Here is a 19,394-nt window from a genome sequence, read left to right as displayed (position 1 = left end):
TTTCTAAACTTTATCTTTTAAACTCTTAATCCAATTTAAAAATCATATCTACTTAGTCCTATAAGAATCATGTATATAAAATTTCTACTATTTCAAAAGGAGGAAAATATATGTAATTACCTGGAGCTTATCGCTGAGACTCAAGAGTGTAAATTTACTTTCCCAGTAGGGTAGGAGTTCTGCGGAACAAGGACTAAACCAGCGCTCCTTTCTAATTCTTATGCCCTGTTGAATCTGAGACAACGAAATCCCTTCTTTGCTTTCTTTGCCTCTTACCTGGATGAGCCTTCTTTAATTTTTTTTTGTTCTTAAATCTCAATTCTATTCTAATTGAAGCTTCTGTTTCACTACGTCCCTTTTTTCCCAAAATCCCTTTAGCCCTTTTATTTCTTTTTCTTTTAATTTTTCTCCTATGCCCTCACGTTGCTGATGGGTAAGGCCCATTTACATACTTCTTTTTGTTTTGTTTGTTTTGTTAGTTCTTTTTGTTAGATTTGGTTAAATTTTCTTTCTTTTTGTGCATCTCTTTTTTTTGATTAATTACTAAATGACTAATATATCCTTGGTTAAAAATCATGGGATATTACAATTTGCTTATACAGATGGACGCCAATCGAAGAGCAGTTGTTTCTCCGACGTTGGGGTCCACAGTGGCCATTTCTCAGGGTAGCTTTGTTCGTGACTCGAGCTATTCATCAATATGAGGTAATCTGAGGAATACCACTCCCTTCGTCTCCCCATCTCTGTCAACCTTACCTCTGGGTACCCTTTCAACTTCCACCATTTTCAGATACCACCTCAACCACCACACAACCATTAAATTTGGCAGCCCACTCCTACAGACCACTAGTGCAAACGTTTTACTTAACCTCCTCTCCCTTGAGCCTACCACCACCACCCTCTTTCTTCAACTTCACATCTCATATTCCGTATTCCCTTCCCTCTTTTCCACCCGTGTCAGTCCCCTATTAACACCACGATGCCTTACTCATACACCTCCACTATGCCTTACTCGTATACCCCGTCCCTTTCTTACCAGCCGATGTTGTCAGCAAGATTTTGGGCTTCAGCTTTCTCAGTTTCTTTGGGGTCGTTCCATCCCCAACCATTTGGGGGCAACTTGCAAGCATTTAATGGGCTGGATACTTCCAGATCTCGCTATAAAGAGCCCAAAGCTAAAATGCCATTTCTTGAGTTTGATAGAAAAAATTCAAAGGCATGGATTAGAAGATGCAACAGATTTTTTGACCTTTATGGAGTGGACGAGGAGGAGAAAATGACATATGTCTCCATGAATTTGAAGGATGAAATTGATATGTGGTTTGATAATTATGTGTTTGACAAAAGAGGAAGGGTGACTTGGCCTATATTTTGCTTAGGTGTATGCATATGCTATGGCAATATTAGGCCAACACAAATTATCAAGGAGTTTAAACAAGTGCAACAAGTGGCCAACGTTGAAAGTTATCAGAAGAAGTTCGAAGAATTAAGGTGCTTGATGGGGGTTACCAATCCAAATTTAGACGAGGCATATTTTGTTGAGTGTTTCATTAGTGGCCTTACATTGGATATTCAAGATAATGTATCACTGGCTAATCCCCGTAGCTTAGTGGTTGCATATGACCTTGCAAAAATTCATGAAAGAAAGGCGGAAGCCATGTACAAAAAGTTCGCAGCAAAAAGTGCTCTCAAGAGTAATCAGACTAACCAAAGGTTTAATTCCACCGGTTAAACACCCAATTTCATGACCCAAAGAAATTCCCATTCCACACAGCCAACAAAAGCCCAAACACCTTTTGTTAACCGAGCCACTACTTCCAAAAACCTTTCCTATGAGACAATGAGGGCCCAAAACATCTGTTTTACTTGCCATGAGAAATATCACCTAGACCACCAATGTAAGGCCAACGCATTAAATACCTTGGCAGGGGAGGAGGGTGTAGAAGAAGTAATGGTGGAAGAAACAGGAGGGATAGGGGAAGAATCGGAATCTCAAGACCAAGAAGAGGGTGAAGTTTCAATTAATGCAGTATTGGGCCTGGGATCTAATGCTAAAACAATCAAAATACAGGGTTGGGTAAAGAATTGTATGGTGATAATTTTAATTGAATAGTGGGTCCACCCACAGTTAAGTGGATCCACAAGTGGTCAAAAACTTGAAGGCCCAGGTCCAGTGGCTTCAGAAGCCCATGAAGGTGAAGGTTGCTAGCGGTCACATTCTGGACTATCACGAATTTAGTCCAAATTTTAAGTGGAAAATGGGGAAAGAAGAGTTTGTCTTTCAAGTGGGGTTGTTGAAAGTAGGAGGTTGTGATATGGTGTTAGGAATGGACTGGCTCAACACCATTGCCCCAATTTTACTACATACTCGTCCCTTGAGCATCACCTTCATTAAAGGAGACAAAAGACTAACGTTACTAGGGGATCAAGAGTCGCAAGCCCTGTCCATAGCTGATTCTAAAACAATAGACAGGTCGTTGCTTACTGGACAATGTAGTTGCTTGGGCCAACTCTTCGAGTTAAGCCAGGAAGATCTAGCCCATAACAAGGAGACCATTCATGAAGAAGTCCAGTACTTATTGACCAAAAATAAAGACATTTTTTACGAGCCACGAGGGTTACCACGACATCGCAGCTGCGACCATCAGATCGAGCTACTACCTGGGGCCAAGCCAGTAAATCTCAGGCCCTATAGGTACTCATTTGAACAGAAAAATACCATTGAAAAAATAGTGGCTGAAATGCTTGATGCCCAGACGGTATCTCCCGGTATATCCCCCTTTGCCTCTCCAGTCATTTTGGTAAAGAAAAAGGATTCAAGTTGGCGAATGTGTGTGGATTACAGAAAATTAAATGAAGCAACAGTGAAGAATAAATACCCAACTCCGGTGGTAGAAGATTTACTGGATGAGCTTAATGGCGCAAAATTATTCTCCAAATTGGACCTTCGTTCAGGATATCACCAAATCAGAATGAAGGAGGGTGAGGAGCACAAGACGGCTTTAAAAACTCATCATGGGTTATGGGAATTTAGAGTTATGCCTTTTGGGTTAACTAACGCACCGGCCACTTTTCAAGCCTTAATGCACAATATTTTCAGGCCTTATCTCAGACAGTTTGTCTTGATGTTTTTTATGACATTTTAATTTATAGTGCAACACTACAAGATCATCTCAAACATCTGGAACTTGTGTCTAGGGTGCTTCGAGAAAATCAGCTGGTGGCTAATAGGTCAAAGTGTTCACTTGCACAAACTCAAGTAGAGTATTTGGGCCACATCATTTCAGGAGAAGGGGTAAGCACAGACAAAGCAAAGGTGGAAGCTATGATTGGGTGGCCATAACCCAAGACAATTAAAGAACTTAGAGGGTTCCATGGACTGACGGGGTACTACAGGCGGTTTATACGCAATTTTGCTACCATCAATGAGCCGCTTACAACTCTTCTCAAAAAAGGAAATTTTTAATGGAATGAGGCAGCCACTACTGCCTTTGGTGAACTGAAACAAGCGATGAGTCAGGCCCTATGCTTTCTTTACCAAATTTTACTACTACTTTCGTAGTAGAAGTGGATGCCAGTGGCAAAGGAGTAGGGGCAGTTTCACCCAAGGAGGCAGACCCATAGCCTATCTCAGTCAAGCCTTAAGTCCTAAACACCTTGGGCTTTCAACTTACGAAAAGGAGCTTATTGCACTGTTGATGGTAGTTGAGAAGTGGCATCATTATCTCCAGCCAAGACCCTTTGTGATCAAAACAGATCATTTTTCTCTCAAGTTTTTGAGAAAGAATCACTACATCCTTACAACAAAAAGGCATCACCAAGTTGTTGGGCTTGCACTATGACATTCAATACAAGAAAGGAGCTGAAAATTTGGCAGCAGATGCTCTGTCAAGAAGGTTTGAAACAGAGGAGGAAGAAGAATGCTTAGGATTGTCCATAGCTCAGCCAAAGTGGGTGTCTGAAGTGGTAGAAAGCTATGAGAATGACCAAAAGATTCAAGAATTGCTCACTAATCTCTCGTTGGGCCCAAATGCAGTACCTAACATTTCATTATAACAGGGCATCCTCAGGTATCGTGGCAGAGTTTGGGTCGGAGAAAAGGGCAACATAAGATCAAGGCTAATCAATGATATGCATGTTACACCATGGGGAGGACACTCAGGAGTGTTGGCTACATTGCAAAGGTTGAAGGCTTTATTTTACTAGCCTAACTTGCCTAGTGAAGTAAAAACACAAGTCCAGAGTTGCGAAGTTTGTCAACGCAACAAAGAGGGAAATGTTGCATATCCGGGCCTCTTGCAACCAATGTCTATTCTGTCTAGGGCCTGGGAGCATGTGGCTATGGAGTTTATTGATGGGTTACCAAAGTCGTTGGGTAAAGACTCCATTTTGGTGGTGATCGATCGCTACACCAAATATGCCCATTTCTTCACACTCACACACCATATTCAGCTAGTCAGATTGCGCAAGTCTTTTTAGATAACATTTGCAAGTTACGTGGATTACCTAGTTTGATTATGTCAGATAGGGATCCCATTTTCGTAAGCACACTATGGAAATACCTGTTCAAAGGGTTGGGGTGTAATTGCGAATGAGCTCGGCATACCATCCACAAATCGATGGGCAATCTGAAAGATTGAATCGTTGCTTGGAAACATACCTCAGATGCATGACGGGTCACCGTCCCTCAGAATGGAGCAAGTGGGTGGCCTTAGCAGAATTTTGGTATAATTCTAACTTCCAATCAGCAATTGGAATGACTCCCTTTAAAGCCTTATATGGATATGAGCCTCCACAACCCACCTTTGAGCTAATTGCACAATCTACATTGAGCCCGGCAGACCAAATCATTAGGAACAGACAGGTAATGGCTCAAATCCTTAAGGACAACCTCGAAAAAGCTCAGGTCAGAATGAAGCAAAATGCAGACAGACACAGGATTGACAGGAAATTTGAAATTGGGGATTGGGTGTTTCTCAAATTGCAACCTCACAGGCAAGTGTCAATAGCGGTAAGAAGAAATTTGATATTATCAGCTAAGTTCTTTGGCCCCTATGAGGTTATTCAGAAGGTCGGACCAGTGGCGTACAAACCCAAGCTGCCTTCGAGTTCTCGCATTCACCCAGTTTTTCATGTATCTCAACTGAAGAAAACCATTGCCAATCAGAATTTTGCAGCACAAAACCTACCTTTGTGCAACCAGGAGGGCCAAATGCTTGTAGAACCAATAGGCATTCTTGATCGAAAGATGGTAAAAAAAGGGAATAGAGCCTCAACTCAAGTACTGGTTCAATGGGAAAATTTATCACCAGAAGAGGCAACATGGGAAGAATACTCTTTCTTAAAATCTCAATTTTCGAATTTTGATGAACCTTGAATCACTCATGGTTCTTGCTGAAGGAGAATGGAATGTGACGACCTGAGATCATCACTATGAAGAAGAAGACTTATGCTATTTGTTAATAGCGGACCTTTTGTAAATAGAATGAGTGGGTTCTTTAAACCCATAAGTTTAATTATTTTCATTTTAGCCCTTAGGAAGGAAGCTTAGGAAAAGTTCTAGAAGAGGGACACGTGTTGTCTCCTCAATTAGTTTGTTATTTTAATAGTTGTCACTGTCCTTCTTAAAAAGGGACATTCTCTGCTCATTTGCAGGTGTCAATGGAATGAGATCGGATATTTTTCTTTAAATTCTTTCTTTTTCTTTAACAATCGTTACAAATATGCTATGTTCCACCAATGTATGTATTTGAGTAGACACATAAAACTACTCTTATGCAGCGGCGGAGCCAAGATTTTAAGTTTATGGGTTCAGATTCTAATCATTTGAAGTTATTGGGTTCTAATTAATAATTTATACATTATACAACAAAACTTTAAGACAAATACAGTGTTTGAACCAAAGCTACTGTATTCCGCCGAACCCCTCCCGACACTCTAGCTCCGCCCCTGCTCTTATGAAGCATCTACCATTGGAACTCCAAGCTAATTTAATTCAGCGCCTTGTCTTGTAATTGTAGTTGATTCGAGGATCTTAAAGCCTTTCAAGCAATAGCGCCAACACATGTTACAACATTTACAACACTTGTGGCATCCCCTTTCCCGGTCTTTCCAGTTCATCCAATAGGACCTATTTCAAGTTCATACATACATTGGTGAAAATTGGGGGAAAAAGAAGAAGTACAAATAGGAAAATATTAAGGTGAAGAATGAATTCATAACACTAAAACATACATGTATAAAGTTATATTTGCTGTCGGCCTCTGAACTTACTCCCACTAGCAAGGTCTGCGGATGAAAGTAACTAAACAATTCATCAATTAGAGTTTCATATCTTGGTACCCGTGAAAAGAGTATCTTCAAATTTATATGCATGATACGAAGTGGTTGAATGTTGCTTCCGTGATTGCGCGAATCAAATCTCACCTCCTTCATAGACAGCCGCAAATTATATTCAACAAGAATTGTCAAACTTAAAAGGAAATTGAATATTTAGTTTAGCAATCGGTTTATCATTTAGCCATGTCCATACCTTTGATTCAGTTGCATTAGTTGTCAAAGAGAAGGTCAAATTTTCACCCAAATTTTCAGCAAAATTTCTCAACTGAAGCAACCTATTGATTGCATGAACATGCATTAACAATGATAGCATCATCCAAGTCAACCATGTCACTTAAGTTCAAATTCTCCAGTTCAGGACTCAAAAGCTTGATTGTATTCAATCTTTTGCATAAACGAAGAAATAAGGATTTAAGACACGGGAATGCTGAGGAAATCTCTTTAGGAAATCCGATGGGAATGTATTCACAATCTATCTTCAGGACCCGTAGCTTACTACAAGAGTTTAAATCAAGTTTCAGTGCTGATGTGATGAACTAAACAAGTGAAACTCCAGCATATTTCGAGCTTTTATTTCGATTGACTCAATGTCAGTACCACTCACATGAACTTTTTTAAGTTCATTCATATCCGATCCGGCAGTGAGATGGGAGATAGACAATATTTGTCATTGTAACAATCTTTCAAAGTTAACTCAACAATAGAAGGGCACCCGCTGATAAACTTGGACAAATTTGTAGGAGAGATAGAAACGTAATCAAAATAATATATCTCTTTCAATGAAGGAAATTCCTCAAAGTTTTTCTCCTCAAATATGTAACCTTTTAAATACAGGACAGTTAATAATCTGGAAACAAGAGATGCTATTGCTCTTTGTTTCAGAGTTAGAGGATAAAGGATTATGCGGTGGAGTATGTCATCTGGTAACGCCGAGACGGAATCCGAAGCAATATTGGAGGCCATGAATTTTGTGTGGTAAACTTTGTGAAAGCAAAAGTTTTATTACTAAAAGCTATTATTACTCCATTCCTTATGTGGTTATATAAGGTTTAGTAAAGCAAAGTTTCCTAGAAAAAAGAAAAGAAATTTTATTGTAACTTGGATTTCTGTTACTGAAAGTTGGAACCCTTTCTTCTTACTACATGACCTATTTTTACTCTAGCGCCTCCTCTCCCTTCGAGTGCTTGCAATAAAATTGAAGAATCATTCATAGAAAACTGGTTAACTGTTGATAGGTCATCAAAGATTTTAACCCGAGTTTAATAATTTGTATAAACTGAAAGTGCAAAATGCATAGATGGCTTTCCACAAAAATTCCTATTAATTCCTACCTCTTAAATATCCATTATAAGGCCATAATTGTTTAATTTTACTTAGGTCATAACTGTGAGTGTTAATGGTTCGGTTCGGTCGGTTATTTTATAAAATTTGTATCATACCAATTTTTGAGTTATTCCATTTTGTATAACCAAAATTAGACTTTTCGGAACCGTCACAATCATCTCGGTTTCTCATCAGTGTCGGTACGGTTCGGTTAATTTTTTGGTATTTTTTATGAAACAACGTCATACAAGAGTCGCTATGCGAAGTTAGAATGCGATAAATATGTACTTACATAGGACTTTGACAAAACTTTCTAGTCATTTTTACTATTTTCAAAGTGATGATAAGGAACATGAAAGACGTCCAACATAAAAATTCATCGTACTATTCTATGGTAGCGTAAAACAAAATAAGCAAAGACAAGAGAGATATAAATCATACAAGTGGAAAGATACTAATCAATTTGGACTCAAGAATAGAGCTTATTAAAAGAGTAGTATCCAACAAGAGATATCTAAATCATACGAGTAGAAAGATATCTAATACCTTGTGTCTTGCTACTGAAGATCGTTGAAATACCCAGTGGCTTGGTACTTAAGATGTTAGAACTAATTAAGTTTCGATATGAGTAGCAAAATGTGTGCGGAAGTTGAGACTTTGGATATTAATTATTTGGTCACTTGTAGCCATTACCATAATCCTAAGACCAGAAAAAATAATAATGTTTTGTTTTTTTTAAACTTAGTATATAAAATATATTTTTCATATATAATGTTATTCGGTACGGTTCGGGTTTTTTCGGTTTATTTTTATAAAATTTAAAACCTACCCTAATATTCGGTACGGTTATAAGTTTATATAAAAATCTACGGTTTTATTAAATAAATCTAATAATCGGTTCGGTACGGTTTGGTTCGACCGATTTCGTAGGTTTTTGAAGATCCATTGACACTCCTAGTCATAACTATTGGAGATTTTTCAGGTTTCTTAAAAAAATTTGCCGCCATCCCCACTCTCTTTGCAAACCGGCAATAAAGAAGGGGTATTATTACTTTTAGCCGCACCAAAAACTATTTACATTCGGTAGCCGAAAAATTGTATAAAATTTGTTAATTTTTGTATATATATATATATATATATAATATATATATATATATATATATATATATATTATATATATATATAGTATATATATTATTATATATATATATATATATATATATTATATATATATATATATATACAAAAAATTCTACAAATATATACATATATATATATATATATATATATATATATACAAAAAATATTTTTTTTTTCGGCTGTTATTTTGAGAGCACCTATATAGTATCATTACCATCATCTAATAAAGAAAATGTGAATTCTTACATCGTCGACAATAACCTTTTTTTTTAAATTAAGTCTTTTTTTTTTTTGTCGGAAAGAAAGACTTATATTAAAATATTAAAACCTTACATTAGTACAGGGAGCTAGATGCCTTACAGGCATGTTAGTTTGTAAACTAGAGCTAGTACTATTAGAAGCTACAACAAGTGCCCCTACATGGGGTGCATTACTACGCAAAATATGAGTATTACAAATGGGAGACAAAGTAGGGTTAAGTTGTTTGTTCATGTTAACAAGTCTCCTGCATTGTTCCCACTATATCTTAATTGTAGAAAGTTGCGACAAAAGGTGGTGGTGTGACAAAAGAAATGCAACTATTGGTAATTGCTTGCTTGGCCCCATATTGAGCCAGACTATCTGCAACACTATTTTGCTCCTTGTAGATATGTTGTAGAGAAGGCCTACCCAACTGTTGAAGCAATAACCTGCAGTCATTTAAAATGTTAGTGTGATGCATGTTAGATGTATTTAACATACTCAAGATGTCGTGAGCATCTGTTTCAATGATAAGTGGTGTGTATTCGTATCGCACAGCAAGCTGCAACCCCATGAGTAATGCTAGTAATTCTGTTTGGATGGCAGTTGCTGGAGGTGATCCTCCTGCGAAGCCCATGACCCAGTGTCCCTGTGTGTTGCGAAAAACACCTCCTATTCCATAGCTATTTTGAGCAGGGGAAGGTGCACTATCGATGTTTAGTTTATAGTAAGGTGGTGATGGGGGATGCCATTTGATATTATGAGGTATGGTTTGTATCTTTAAGCTATTATGTGGGATTAAGAAAAAGTATTCAGCAGCCGTAGTTTGAATCAAATGAAGATTAATGTTCATATTTTGAGTATCCAATGTGTTTTTATTACGAACATTCCATATATGCCATAGTGCGAAGGAAATGAAGATGGTATTTGGGATGTTATATGAAATTGATTGTGAAGGCATATGTACGAGGTTATATAACCATTGTGAATTATGAGAAAGATTTGATGATGTTCCTGTAGGAGGCGTATAGGAAGGAGTTGGAGGGATTATGTTTAAATGTGCCCATAGTTGGGTTACTTTTGGACATTTGAGGAAGATATGTGGAATTTTTTCTGGATCCATTTGGCATTGCTTACAAATATTGGAAGTGATGATACCTAATTTGGATAGGTATATAGCAGTAGGTAGTCGGTTGTGTGAAAGGAGCCATAGGAAAAAAGATATTTTAGATGAAATTTTGTGCTTCCAAATCCATTTGTAAGAGTATTGAGTACTTTCAATTGGATCTAGTGATTTGTAGCTGGATTTAACAGAGAAGATACCATCATTTGTTAGATCCTAGTAGATCTGATCATAATTGAGGTGGTGATGTGGCATATAAATATTGTAGATGGTATTTTTTAACTCAGTTGGAAGAGCAAGTGGAAGTTTGTCAAAGTGCCACTTATTTTCAAATAATAATCAGATACCCTTTTGTGTTGTTCATTGGGTGGGAAAGGACCATGTAGGTAGGAAATTAGTGTAAAATTATGAGTAAGCCATGGGTCTGTCCAAAATTTGATATGTTTGCCGTTTGTGATGTTCCAATTATAACCCAAACGGCAGTGACCAGCCATTTATGAGATTTTTCCATATGAAAGTAGGGAAACGTTTTGGCGTCTTATGAGGGCGGATGTAAGTATTTATTAGAACTTGTGACCAAAGTTGTTGTGGTTTTGGAATAGTCGCCATGCAAGACTTGCATGTAACACTTTATTTTTCGTGGATAGTTTTTGTATGCCCAAGCCACCTTGGTCAAGTGGTTGAGCAACACTGTCCCACTTAAGGAGGTGAAGTTTTTTCTTTTGCTGAGTTGTACCCCAAAGAAAATTTCTTTGGTATCTATTTAAAAGAGATAGGATATTGCTAGGGATTGTGATATACTGCATGATGTGGTTGGTTAGTTGGTTGAGGGTTGAGCGGATAAGAGTAGTGCGACCAACCCTTGTTAAGAATTTTATTTTCCATCCAGCTAATTTGTTTTTGAAATTATCTAGTAGAAATTGGAAATCATTTGTTGTTGGTTTTTTAATGAAGATGGGAAAGCCCAAGTATCTACCAAATTATTTTCCCTCTTTCATATGGAATAGCTCTAAAACAGAAGTTCTTACATTTAAAGGGCATGATTTTGAGAAAAATATTTTTGATTTTTGAAAGTTTAGCGTTTGGACCGAATAGGTTGTGAATTTCTATATAGTGTTGATGATGGAGTCACAAGTAGATGGACTTATTTTTGCCGCTAAGATAATATCATCCGCAAAAAATAAGTGTGATAGTGAAGGTCCTTTTGGAGATATAGGAATTGGTTGCCAAGCACGATGATCTACTGCCGTGTTGATTTGGCGAGATAGCATTTCAAGGCATAGTATGAAGAGATATGGCGATAGAGGATCTCCTTGACGAATGCCCCTTGTTGGATTAAAATAATCCGTTGGATTGCCATTAATAAGGATTGATGTCGAAGTTGTTGTAACACAAGACATGATGAATTAATGAAATTTGGTGGGAAGTTAAGGATAACTAGTGTATAGTGAATAAATGACCATTCTAGTTGGTCAAAGGCTTTCTCAAGATCAAGTTTGAGTAGCATGTAAGATGTTTTTCCTTTCATTTTTTGGAAACGAGACATTAATTCCTGGACAATGATGGCGTTGTCGGTAGCACGACGATTCTTTTGGAAGCTAGATTGAGTGGGATGAACAATGTGCTGGAAAATTGGTTTTAGCCTGTTAGAGATAATTTTAGTAATAACTTTGTAGATTGTGTTACAAAGGCTTATAGGTCTAAATTGAGAAATTGTAGACGCTGTTTTATTTTTTGGAATTAAGCAAATGAGAGTTTTGTCGATAGAGGGATTTATGTGATGATTATTAAAAATTGTATGGCAAAAGGATTTAACAGAGCTTTCAACCGTATTCCAATATTTTTGGTAAAAATAGGGATGTAGGCCATCAGGGCCTGGTGCTTTAAGAGGCTTGAAAGAGTTGAAAGCACTAATAATTTCATGATCCTGAAGTGGTAGAGCTAATTGTTGTTTTTCTACCTCAGTTACGAGATTATACGGTTGAATTGAATGGTGTCTGTAGGAAATGGTGGAATGTGTAGTGAAGAGTGTATGGTAATAGTTAGTAATGTTGACTTTGATAAGAGCTTGATCAGTAATCCAATTACCCCCATCATCCTGTAAAGCAGTTATTCGATTATGTCTTCTTCTATTAAGGGTTGATAGATGAAAAAAGCGTGTGTTGGCATCGCCATCATTTAACCAATTAATTCTCGATTTTAATTTCCAAAATTCTTCCTCTTGCCTTAGTATTTGTTTGAATTCATTGATTAATTCATGTTCCAAATTTTGTAGGAACAAGCTTGTGGGATAATTCATTGATGATTGGATCCCTCCTAAGCGAGCTAACAGTTTACGCTTACGTTTAAAAATGTTTCCAAAAGTGGACTTGTTCCACTATTGAACTTCTTCAGTAAATTGGTCAATAGCGGGAAGAAGAAGTGGTTGATCATTCCAAACTTGAAATTAAGTCTGTCAAGGCTACATTCTGCGTTTCGTTTTTCATTATAAAAGAATAGATCATACGAAAGAACTCTTACATTTATCAAGAAAAGATGCAAAGAATAAACCGTGAGATAATCTCTCTGCATTTTGGGAAAGCATGCAGCAAAATCGAGCAATGGATCTTAGAAGAATTCCATTTTGATGCACTACTTTTTCTATTTCTATGCTGGCATTTGAGTTCTCCCTTACTCTTTAAATCAAATGTTTCCTATTAATCAGAACCGAGAATGCAATATGAAGTATCATTTTTGTTTGCTCTGTTGGTCAATAGAATCTCCCTTAGAGATGTAGCCCAAACAATGATCCACTTTGTAAACGACTATCAGATTTGGTGGAGCAAAAACAGAGGACAAGGAGATCACTGGCTCCAAAAAAGAAGATATTATTAAACATAGAGACTTAAAATGCTCAGGGCTGATGAATCAAGAAAATCTTCCAGGGGAAACAAAAGATCCAGTACCTGATTAATGTGATGTGAAAACACAACTAGAAGACTACGAAATTAATCACAAAGTCAAAAAAAACAATCAGCCAATAAATTGTTCAAATAAAGCTTTTGGTCTAGTGTGAATGTAGGAGTAACAAGGTTTTTGCAGTATGTTATCAGGTTTTGATATGTAAAAATTATTCTTTCCGCCACATAAAGCTGCGAGATAAGATCACACATTCAGAATAACCACTTAATAATGTTTGCGGCTACCAAAGTACTCTCCAGCATAGTAGCTCAAATCGTAATAGCCCACAACTAATGGAGGTGCCTGAAAAATAAAGCATGAAGAGGCTTTCTAAGTATACATAAGAAGGTTAATATGAAAAAATAAGTCTTCAAAAACCCTATTTTAGTTCTATCAGAAACAATGCGGATGTAGTCTTTGGCTACAGGTCCATTTGAAGACATAATTTGACATACAGTATAGTTAAATATATAAAAACCTACTAAAATCTCAACAAATATTAGGTCTTAATCGATGATTTTAACAGTACAATAAGTTCAATGTTGAGAATCTTAAAAGTTTAACTCATTAAATATAAATCTTGGATCCGCCTCTAAACAGAAACCAGTATCCAGAAAGACCAACTTGATATGTTTAACAACTTAGCAGCAAAAGTCCAATTCCTTCACCAAGCAGTTACGTGATGTATAGCACTATAATTTTTGCTGTAGGTAATGACCCAGAATAAATAAGCAAAAAATTACAGCAGAAAACAAAATATGGGAAAACATTCTAGGAATTCCAAAAGTAGATAGAATATTTGTGTAATAGTGTTCTCGTTGAACAATAGAAAGATTTGAAATTGGAAGCCCATGCAAATTCATTATTTTGTCCATTGTAATTGCCCAAGTGGGATTAGCTAGCTAGTATGGCAGTAGAACCAAATATACAATTGTATCCAAAATATTTTTACTTTGAAAGGGCATACAACAACAACAACCCAGTAAAATCCCACTAGTGGGGTCTGGGGAGGGTAGTGTATGCGCAGACCTTACCCCTACCCCTAAGGAGTAGAGAGGCTGTTTTCGAAAGACCCTCGGTTCAAGAAAACAAACAAAAGAAGACAATATTAATATCACCACAGAAATCATAGGAAAAATATGAACATGAAATCCAGAAGAAAGATGGCAAAGCAAAAGCGATAGCTAGTAAAATAGGTCCCACACTGAAAAGCGAAATAGTAAGACACAACATTGTCACTAGCTATCTTAGACAAAAACCCTACCAGACTAGTCTCACAAAGGTACAAAGTAAGGCAAGACTCAACTACCTCCTAACCTACAGCCCTAATACTCGACCTCCACATCTTCCTATCAAGTGTAAGATGTGGAGGTCGAGTATTAGGGTTGTAGGTTAGGAGGTAGTTGAGTCTTGGATCGCCATTACGCTTTGAACAATAGTGCTTTTATAGTAACCCAGCTTTAAGAAAAATATGGCCAACTTCTAGGGTATTAATTATTATGAAAAAATTGCTAAGCTATATATTGTAAACATTGGTATCAATTGCGTTCTTAAACCAAAAAAATAAGAAGTGTGTTATGAGGCAATTACCATTGGAACTTCAAGCGAATTTGATTAGCAGGTTGTCTTGTTGTTGATTTGAGGATCTTAAAACCGTTCAAGAAATTACGCCAACTCGTGTTGTTACTACATTTATAGTGCTTGCTGCATTCCCTTTTCTGACCTTTCAGCTCATCTAATAGGACCTACAAAAATTGGTAACATTTAAAGTACAATGGAAAGTTGGAGAAAGAGATTAGAAAAACATTAAGGTGAAGAATGAAGTCATAACATTGGAAATTACCTGTATAAAGTTATACTTTAGGGCATCTGAATTTACTCTCACCATCAAGGTCCGCGGATAGAAGTAACCAAATAATTCATCAATAAAATGTCCATATCTCGGTGGATCCCATGAATAATATATTACCAAATTTATATGCTTGATATAAAGTGGTTGAATAAAGCTCCAATGATTGCTCGAATGAAATTTTACATCCTACATAAGAAATAATATATCCAACACAAGTTGTCAAAATTAGACAAAGATTGAATGGAAAATTATTTAATACGAAATTATTGAAAAAATAATAAAGATAAAAGTACTAATTAGAAGAACACCTAACGACACACAACATACAATAATTAAAAATAAAAGAAGAGATAAAGTTTCAGATGTGAAAAGCATTTCAAGGGCACGCAATGAAAAGTGTTGTCTTCCAATGTAAATTTCTACATAGCAAAGTGACATCGTACTCTTAACCAGGGGCGGCTTATGGGTAAAGTAGCTCAAGCAACTACTATAGACCTCACAATTATAGGACCCCAAATTTCTTAATACTTAGTATTTGTATATGTCAATATTTCTTAAAAGATACATTATTTTATCTTGAAAAAAAAGATGGTTTCTTTTTTAAATAACTACATATATTGCTTATAAAATAATGTTAACAGTTCCGGTAATTGCTTCAGTAGAAAAAACATATTTTAAGATTAAAATTATTATATTCTTACCTAGATCAACAATGTATCTAGAGAGATTAAATAAGTTAGATATATTATCAAGATTGAAAAAATATTATTTGAAAAAGTCGATTATACTTTTTTAATAACCTTGCATCTCAAAAAGATAGAGAATTAACTTTTAATAAGAGTAAAAGATTTGCTTTTCAAAAAAAGGAAAAACTAACTTAAATAGCCTGTCGATGTATAATCCATGTATAATACATATAAATGCATATAACCAGCATATACTTTACATATACCGGTTAGGAAAAGTAGACAGTGATTATGACCGACTAGTTGTATAAATATCCCTAAAAAGAACTCGAGGCCTCTCGTAGACGTTTGTGCTTTAGGCCCCCAAATTTGTTGAGCCGTCTCCAAACATACACAAACAACTCATGAATCTTCTAACATGTGCACTCAATAGAAATTTTAAGGAACTCTTTGCATGAATTTAGAGTGAATAAGAAAGAGACTTTGGAGGAGATTGAAATGATAAAGACTCAAAGGATGGAGTTATGGAAAGTACTCTAACTTATGATTCCTTGGGCATGAGTTGTGCCATTCTACACAGATTCAATACATATCTTCAGATAATGTGATGTACATGTTGTAAGATTGGATACATCTTTTCAGAAAATGTTGTATCTTTTCAAGAATAAGCTCATTAAATTTTGAATCACTCAAATAATGCAACATAATTCCAAGGAGAAGGTCATTAACATAAAAATACCTTTGATTCAGTTGCCTTAGTTTCCAAGGAGAAGGTCAAATTTTCACCCAAATTTTCAGCAAAAGTTCTCAAGTCAGGCAACCTATTGGTTGCATAAACATACTTCAACCCAATCTCAACTTCCGTTAGCCTTGAACCAATTACCACTGGAGACCAGCTTGGGACTTTGTTTTTTTATATCTATTAGCTTGAAGGAACGTAAATTGGGAGTAAAAATGGTAGCATCGCGAAGGTCAATCATGTGACTTAAGGTCAAATTCTCCAATTCAGGACTCAAAAGTTTGATTTTGTTCAATCTTCTACATAAACGAAGAAACAAGGATTTAAGATGCGGAAATGCCAAGGAAATCACCTCAGGAATTCCGGCGGGCATGAACTCACAATCAATTTTCAGGACTTGTAGTTTAGTACATGCCCGCAAATCAAGTTCTAGTGATGATGATGATGATGATGAACTCAACAAGTGAAACTCCCGTAGATTTCGAGCTCCTATTTCAATTGCATGAATTAAATGGCGTTTCACATGAACCTTTTTAAGTTCATTCAGATGAGGAGGCACAAAGATGGAATCTAGGTCAGGACAATCTTTCAACGTCAACTCAACCATAGAAGGGCAATTGTTGATAAGCATGTAGAAAGTTATGGGAGAGATCCGAACGCGATCAAAATATATCTCTTTTAATAGAGGCAACTCCTTAATATCACCAAAGTCAAGGGTGCAGCAGTCTAGATGCAGAACGGTTAATAATCTTGACTCTAAAATAGCTGGGGACAATTTGAACAAAGCGCTGCAAAACAAATAGAATTCCGTGAAATTGTTGTCCCCACCAAGTTTGATAACATGGCGGATGTGAGAGCAGTTTTTACAGTTCTTTCCATAGCAATTTTCACAGTATATATTTGTAGAATGTGTTTTCACAAATTTGCAATGATGTCATCATGTGACGCCATTTTTTAGAAACAAGAGAAGCTATTGTTCTCTGTCTCAGAGTGAGAAAACTGAGGATTTGGTGGACGATATCGTCTGGTAACAGGGAAAATAATCCATCACTATTGTGGCTTGGCAAAGAGCGAGACTCAGAAGCAATGGAGGCCATGAATTTGTAGGGTTAGGAAGAAATAGAACTCCGTGAAATTTTTTATTTTAATCATATAATAAAGTATTATAATGTAAATGTTATGTTTAGTCAAGAAAAGTGTCATACAAGGAAAAGAATTCTACAGTAGTTTAACTTCTTTTCCTAAAACTTACCGCTTCTATAAATAGGACTAGCCCCTACCTCAATTAGTCTAATATTAATATATGTGAAATTTTCCGTGCGAAGCACGGTTATAAATTATCATTGAATTCAACAATGATCTTTTGTAATAAAATATAAGAATTTGTACCTCCTATAACAAAGGTTAACACCTTATTTATTTTAAATAAATATCATTTAAAAAAATTATATTCTATAGATACATTTTAAGGTTTATAGCAAAATATTTAATTTTGGTTACTTCCTAGCCCTAAGCCACTAAATACGATAATCAGTTACACTATTTTCTTTCTCTCTCTACTTTGATACATCACATTCTCTTCCCCCATCCATTAAAATTTCCGATCTAGCGACAAGGACTCTAAAGCAGGAACACAGCCTGGAGAAGGGTAACTTTGCCGATTTTGTCCAACGACAGAGGAGGCATCTTCCTTCTCTCAATTTACCCTACCACTACGACTGACTTCTAAAGATTTTCCGTCTGATTAGGGTTTCAACTTTCAACTACAGTGGAAAGGGGCGGGACTTGTGGGTCTTCACTCGAGTTCGGGTCGGAAAGCATACGACTCTGCCGAGTTCATGTGGACTGTAGGCCTTATTAATTTGGAATTTTCTCTCATCGCTGCTTATGGAATCATGGTCGGAATCCGATGGGTCGTCGAAAAATTGTCGACTAAAATAGGTCGTCTGAAGTTTGGGGTTGAGCAATTTGAAGATTCTGTTACCTTTTTTTTAAGAGCATTTCAATGTATCTCGCTGTATTTTATTGTATGCACTATCTTTTTTTTTCATTGTAATTCAATGTATCTCGTTGTATTCCATGTATTTCATTGTATTCAGTGTCTTTTTTCTCATTGTATTTCAATGTATCTGATAGCTTCATGGACAAGGATAAAGCTGTAGAAGCACCAAGAAAGCCATTCACAAGGTCTCAAGCTAAGGAGAAGCAAGACAAGGTTGTTGGGCTTCAATGGGAGATCAAGAAGGCGCTAATGGTGGCAGAAGAGCTCAAAAATTATGGAGAGGATTTAGCTAAGTGCTACACTCATTTCATGGTCCAAGTCCAAGTCCAAGAGGAGGTTGATTGGGGTCCAAGCACCAGCCAAGGAGGGCCTAAATTAGGCGCCTAAATCAAACTTGGCCCCCAAGTTTCCTTATTTTGTTTCCTAGTTTGTTAGGACATGTTTCTTGCTTTCCTAGGTAGTTAAGGTTTTGTTTTTCTTTTCCTAAGATTATTGAAATTACTTTTCATGATTGACTTGGTTTTTGTTTCCTAGAGTTTTACCTTTTCCTATGGTAGTTGGACATGTTGTCCAAAGTAGTTTAGGATTTTATTTCCTTATTTTTTTAGGTAGAATTTCGTGACCCCTTCCCTATATAAAGGGGTATCTTCTTTGCTTTTAGACTTAGACTATTATCAATAAAAATTGTGAGATTTTTCTTGCACTCTTGTGTGTGGCTACTCTTGGATTTATTCTTCAACCTTCAAGACTCAACTTAAGGTGGTAAGATTAAACTCTTTCTAAATCTTAGATCACTTCTAGGTATTCAAGAAAGGTGATAAGTTTAGGCTTATTTTTGTTCTTGCTATTCTAAAGGGTCGGGTTTCACCATCTATCTCTTGTTTTTAATTCTCTACCAAAGGCAATTAGTTCTTTGTTAGCTAATTGTTGTTGTTAGGATTCAACTTCAAGAATAGACTTCTTGAATTCAAGAAACTCTTTCTTGAATTCAATCTATCTTTAATTTTCCG

General features: G+C 36.4%; 1 protein-coding gene and 1 long non-coding RNA gene across 2 annotated transcripts; one reads left to right on the top strand and one right to left on the bottom strand.

The window, feature by feature from the left end:
* Positions 1-1,003: 1,003 nt before the first annotated feature.
* On the top strand, positions 1,004-4,056 carry LOC109243601. Its single transcript, XM_019410557.1, has 5 exons — positions 1,004-1,694; positions 1,929-2,077; positions 2,163-3,049; positions 3,154-3,295; positions 3,856-4,056. Exons 1-5 carry the CDS (start codon positions 1,004-1,006, stop codon positions 4,054-4,056), a joined length of 2,070 nt encoding a protein of 689 aa, XP_019266102.1.
* An 8,979-nt stretch (positions 4,057-13,035) lies between these two features.
* LOC109243603 lies at positions 13,036-17,435 on the bottom strand. Its single transcript, XR_002070583.1, has 4 exons — positions 16,383-17,435; positions 14,949-15,143; positions 14,696-14,850; positions 13,036-13,408 (listed from the first exon to the last, which is right to left on the bottom strand). It is a non-coding gene; the product is annotated as an uncharacterized LOC109243603 (long non-coding RNA).
* Between the last annotated feature and the right edge of the window lie 1,959 nt (positions 17,436-19,394).

This window comes from Nicotiana attenuata, unplaced genomic scaffold (genome assembly GCF_001879085.1).
Source record: "Nicotiana attenuata strain UT unplaced genomic scaffold, NIATTr2, whole genome shotgun sequence".
Taxonomy (NCBI): Eukaryota; Viridiplantae; Streptophyta; class Magnoliopsida; order Solanales; family Solanaceae; genus Nicotiana; species Nicotiana attenuata.
This window is presented reverse-complemented; position numbering and strand designations above follow the sequence as displayed.

Excerpts from the sequence above, each read along its gene's own strand:
- LOC109243601 (XM_019410557.1), top strand. The coding sequence starts at position 1,004 with ATGCCTTACTCGTATACCCCGTCCCTTTCTTACCAGCCGATGTTGTCA. Across the intron at positions 1,695-1,928 it reads AGCAAAAAGTGCTCTCAAGA|GGGAGGAGGGTGTAGAAGAA; the intron begins GTAATCAGACTA and ends ATACCTTGGCAG. Across the intron at positions 3,296-3,855 it reads ACATCATTTCAGGAGAAGGG|AAAGGAGCTGAAAATTTGGC; the intron begins GTAAGCACAGAC and ends ATTCAATACAAG.